At 38.6% G+C, this 5,714-nt stretch overlaps 1 protein-coding gene across 2 annotated transcripts in view; it reads left to right on the top strand.

The window, feature by feature from the left end:
- LOC112413040 (monocarboxylate transporter 1) overlaps positions 1-5,714 on the top strand; it is a 34,777-nt gene that overhangs the window by 21,646 nt on the left and 7,417 nt on the right. For both annotated transcript variants that reach the window (XM_024764878.1, XM_024764879.1), the window contains one exon: positions 2,735-2,878. In XM_024764878.1, coding sequence (XP_024620646.1) covers positions 2,735-2,878 — 144 coding nt within the window. The remainder of the gene's footprint in view (positions 1-2,734; positions 2,879-5,714) is intronic.

The following is a 5,714-nucleotide window of genomic DNA, read 5'->3' as shown; positions in this document are numbered from 1 at the left end:
TTTGCGGTACGCGGGCCTCTCACTGTTGTGGCCTCTCTTGTTGTGGAGCACAGTCTCTGGACGCACAGGCTCAGCGGCCATGGCTCACGGACCTTAGCCGCTCCGCAGCATGTGGGATTTTCCCGGACCAAACCCTTGTCCCCTGCATCGGCAGGTGGACTCTCAACCAAAGAAAAGTAGGAGGGGGGCGGAGGAATTGGGAGATTGGGATTGACATATATACGCTATTGAAACTATGTATAAAATAGATAACTAATGAGAACCTACTGTATGGCACAGGGAACTCACTCTACTCGGTGCTCTGTGATGACCTAAATGGGGAGGAAATCCAAAAAAGAGGGGATATATGTATACGTAGAGCTGATTCACTTTGCTGTACAGTACTGTAAAGCAACTATACTCCAATAAAAATTAATTTTAAAAAATGAAAGTATAAAGTCACATATTTTCAGTTCCACAGTAATGTCATTGTAACGTTCCTAGTTTAGAACTTAAAATACTGTAGACTTTACAGCATTAACTTCTACTTCACAGAGTCAACAGTGTGGCGGTATTTTTTTATCTTTGTAATTCTGACTATACAAAAATCTGTTTAATGCCTAATTTATATGGACATATTTCATGAATATTCTTTCAGTATTTAATTCTTTCATCATACACAAGCTGTAAATTCAAATTATTTCTAAAGCAGCTGTGGCCTAATATTTTCATGAAGTGACTTAGAAGTTCAATGAGAACTTGTTTATACACATCCTTGGTTGAGCCTGAAGTCTCTCCCGCAGCCATTTCTTTTTTTTTTTTTTTTTTTTTTTTTTTTTGCAGTACACGGGCCTCTCACTGCTGTGGCCTCTCCCGTTGCGGAGCACAGGCTCCGGACGCACAGGCGCAGCGGCCATGGCTCACGGGCCCAGCCGCTCGGCGGCATGTGGGATCTTCCCGGACCGGGGCACGAACCCGCGTCCCCTGCATCGTCAGGCGGACTCCCAACCACTGCGCCACCAGGGAAGCCCCGCAGCCATTTCTTGACCAGCCCCTTAGAGAGAATTGGTCCTCCAAAATACTAGGATATCAAAAGCTTTCATTCCTTCTTGCATGTTTATTATATGTATGTGTACATACCACAGTTTGAATATACATACCATAATTTGAAATTGGGTTCCTTGGGGCCAGAGCCTGTCCTTTTAATCATAGTGTACCATACTGCAACTCTGAATATAGTAGCACTAGAATATGAGTAATGCAGAATTTTTCATAGTGTTTATAGAAATAAAATATGTCAACATATGATCAGTAGTATATTCTGAATATGTGCATTCTGTGTCTGTTTTTAAAAATAGACTTACTGTCTTCTAGGGAGCTAAGTATAGAATAAATAGAATAAAGTCAGAATTTACTGTGCTAATAGAAGAGAAACTTGATTTGTGTGTCTTCTGCTTTATAACTTTGGAACTGTAGTTCCAAAAATACATATGTAATGGGGAGAAAATGGGCTGGATTCAAAACTTGGTTCTCACTAGCTGCAAGTTCAAATATTAGTTCTTCTTGTGTCCCCTTCCCTACTGATGCATTGCAGTGACCCTTTCTTATTTGCAGTCATCTGCCTTAACAAGGCAGACATGTTATGGTGTCATGTAAACAAAGTTGTCATCTCCAGAGTCCAGAGCCATGAAGTAGGGACATAAGTATTATAAATAAATGAAATTCAGAGAATGTCAAATGTCATTCGTTTGTAATCAGCAAATATTGTTAGTCTAAGAGTTGTGTTACAGCTTTTAAAACATTGTTTGCTTTGGATAAGACTCATAATTAAGACTTAACATTTTGGAAAAGGGGAATTACAGTTTATACCTATTTGTAGCAAGTAAGGAGAGGCCATTTGATTTTTTTGTATTTGAAAACTGATGCATAAAATCTTTTTATTTGTGATCCTTTTAACACTACACTTTTGTTTGGTTTCTTCTCTCACATTAAAGAAAAACTGATTTTTTGGTATGCATCTCTTTAGCTGAGGAGATTTAATCTGGTTTATGTTGTTAAACCTGAGAATGTTTTGATCGTTATCTGACAATCTTCTACAAACATTTTTTTATAGTTTTGCTGTCACAAAACAGTAGTATAGGCACAGAACCTGGTTAACCCTAGAAGACATTCCATTCAATTCAATACCTGAGATATCTAGGTGTAAATGGGAACAGTTTTGTTTTGTTTTGTTTTAAATTTAGATGTCCTAATTGCAAAACTACTGAACTTGGGGAAAAAATTATGTATTTTGCCTTTGTTTTTTCTTCTTTTTAAAAAATATGACACAAACTACACTTATGATGATGTGTAAAGAATACTCTTAAAATCTCTCATCAGTCTGCCTATCCCAAAAATTAATATAGAGCAAACTCACTAAATATGTGTTGATCATATCCTAGATAAATCAAGAAGCCTATGAATGTCTGTTACCAAGGCTTTCAGCCTATTATGCCTTATAAGAGAAAGATTAAGGAAAGACTAGAGTCTTTTATATTTTAGTAAAATTCCATCCAAGATTTCAAGATAGAGAAGATACACAATTAATGATTCTTCTAGCATCTTTATTTTCCAGCACACATACCTATGATTATGAAATAATTATAGATAACAATATTCTTACCATTGCCTTTTGTTGTATCTGCTTATTTGGAAGGACTTGTCGTTTAGTGCCATCAATGCCTTGTGTACCACTAAATTTTTGATTATCTCTTAGGTCCTATCAGCAGTATCCTGGTGAATAAATATGGCAGTCGTCCAATCATGATTGTTGGCGGCTGCTTGTCAGGCTGTGGCTTGATCGCAGCTTCCTTCTGTAACACTGTGCAGGAACTTTACTTGTGTGTCGGAGTCATTGGAGGTGAGTTGATTCATTTTCAAGCATTAATATATTGCTGGCTATTTGGTATTCACCTGCATTGGTCTTTCAGATCTTTTGAGTGAAAGTCCCTCCTTATAGAAATTATCATTTTGACAACCTGTTAATTTAAGAGCAATAGAAAATCAAGTTTTAAAAAGAAATTGCTGTCATACAGTAGGTGTACATTGTTGAATAAATGAATTGAAAGAAATGATTGTATCCCTTGTCCTAAGAATAGTCAGTGATTTGTAGATAAAATGTGTCTGGCAGTCATTGCAAGGGCGGTCATTGGTTACTATCTCTGTCTCACTCTCTTTTTAAAAAAAAAAAAATTTATTTATTTATTTGTTTGTTTATGGCTGTGTTAGGTCTTTACTGCTGCACATAGCCTTTCTGTAGTTGTGGCGAGCGGCAGCTATTCTTTGTTGCGGTGCGCGGGCTTCTCATTGTGGTGGCTTCTCTTGTTGCAGAGCGCGGGCTACTCTTCATTGCGGAGCGCGGGTTTCTCGTTGCGGTGGCTTCTCTTGTTGCAGAGCACGGGCTCTAGGTGCACGGGCTTCAGTAGTTGTGGCTCGCGGGCTCTAGAGCGCAGGCTCAGTAGTTGTGGTGCACGGGCTTAGTTGCTCAGTGGCATGTGGGATCTTCCCAGACCAGGAAGGGCTCGAACCCACGTTCCCTCTGTTGGCAGGCAGATTCTTAACCCCTGTGCCACCAGGGAAGTCCTTTCCCCCTTATTTTAATAGCCAAATTAAGATAATGAACTGCTGATGAGTATGATAAAGATTATGTATGACTTCACAGTCCAGAGACTTTGACTACTAACATTTTTATGTATATATATCCTTCCCAACTTTTTTCTATATACAAACATAACTTTTTTCAGAACAAAAAGGGATACGGTTACATAAAGTATTTTGTAACCAGTTTTTGTCACTTAAGAGCATTTCATGAACAACAACCATATGTATGTCGGGCACTGTCTACATGCTGTGGGCATAGGGCAACAAGTCCAGCAAAGTCGTGCTGTTTCATGGGAAGAGGCAGACACTGCTACTCAGAAATAAATAAGAAAAATCAGGGAGTGATAAATTCTATACAAAGACCTTGCTGAAGAGATGACCTTAATAGAGTAACAGCAGGGAACTAGCTTTGTGAAAATCTAGGGGAACATAGGCCCTAAATCAGCAGCATGCTTGTTAGCACAGGTGAGAATGGTCTGGTATGAGATCTGGGAGGTAAGGTCAGGGTAAAGGTTATGGACAGAAAGCCAACAGCAGGTTTGCAATAGGGGAGTGACCTAGTCTGGTTTACTGGTTTAAGTCTCTGTGAATAGCTTAGACATAAATGGTAGGGAGCAAGCAGGGGCCAGGGAAGAGCATCTCCAAGTTATTTGAATATTTACTTATACTAGCACCATTTATTGAGTAATTCTTGTTGCAGTAATTTAAAATATTACTTTTATCGTACATTAAATGTTTATATATATTTTAGGTATATTGCTGGACTTTCTGTCCACTTTCTTCGTTCAGTGTTTACCTATTCCTGAGTCAGAGTCACACTATTCTATTGATTGTAGCTTTTTGTTTTTGTTTTTTTTTTGTTTTCTTGCGGTACGCGGGCCTCTCACTGTTGTGGCCTCTTCCGTTGCAGAGCACAGGCTCGGGATGCGCAGGCTCAGCTGCCATGGCTCACGGGCCCAGCCGCTCCGCGGCATGTGGGATCCTCCCGGACCGGGGCACGAACCCATGTCCCCTGCATCGGCAGGCGGACTCTCAACCACTGCGCCACCAGGGAAGCCCCTGATTGTAGCTTTTTAAAAGTCCATTTTAAATATCTGTTCTGTTTAGTCCCATCCTGCATCACCCAAAATTTTCTGGTTGACTCCCATGTGTTCTCTAGTATGTTTTAGAATCATTTTACCTCATCTCCAAAATGAAATGCACTGATATTGTCATTGGAATCACGTCAAGTTAGCACTTACATTTGGGGAGTATTGACATCTTGGCAATGTTGTGTTTAATTACACAAAAACTTTGTGTGTTGGTTTTAATTCTCTGGCCCTTCAGGAAAGTTATACAATTTAGCCATTATAAATTGCACACTAAAGTTTTTGGTGCTGTTGTAAAAGGAATAATTTTGTCTTGCATATTCTATTTTAAAAACTGTTTTTAAAACTCTATTTGATAACAGTCTCCTTAATTACATTCTTTGCTTATAATGATCCTTCACGTGACTTGCCAGATTTGACAGTTAATCACCTTCAAATAATATAAATAACAATTATAAAAATAACTACTAACATTTATTGAGTGCTTACTACATGCCAGACACTAAGTTCTTTAGTCACAGCAGTGCTGTGCGCCTGTTTTACATACCATGAAACAGTCACAGGAGGGCAACGTGTCTGACATTACACAGCCAATAAGTGATGACGATGAGATTTGAACCTACATAGTCTGGTTTTATTTATTTATTTATTTTTTCACCACACAGTTGATCCCCTTACTCCTTTTGTCCTCTGCCCCTTTTTCTCTAGTGACCGCTTCTCTGTTCTCTATATCTACGTAATTGTTTGGTTTGGTTTGTTCATTTATTTTGTTTTTGTTTGTTGGTTTTGTATTCCACATATGAATGAAATCATTATGGTATTTGTCTTTCTTCATCTGACTTATTTTACTTGGCATAATGCCCTCAAGCTCCATCCACGTTGTCAGAAATAGCAACATTTCATCTTTTATGACTGAGTAGTATTTCATTATGTGTGTGTGTGTGTGAGGGGGGTGTGTGTGTGTGTATATATATATATATATATGTGTATATATATATATATATATAT

Source organism: Neophocaena asiaeorientalis, unplaced genomic scaffold (assembly GCF_003031525.2).
Source record: "Neophocaena asiaeorientalis asiaeorientalis breed wild unplaced genomic scaffold, Neophocaena_asiaeorientalis_V1.1 scaffold62, whole genome shotgun sequence".
Taxonomy (NCBI): domain Eukaryota; kingdom Metazoa; phylum Chordata; class Mammalia; order Artiodactyla; family Phocoenidae; genus Neophocaena; species Neophocaena asiaeorientalis.
Note: the sequence above shows the minus strand (reverse complement) of the source record. Positions and strands in the feature narration are given on the sequence as shown.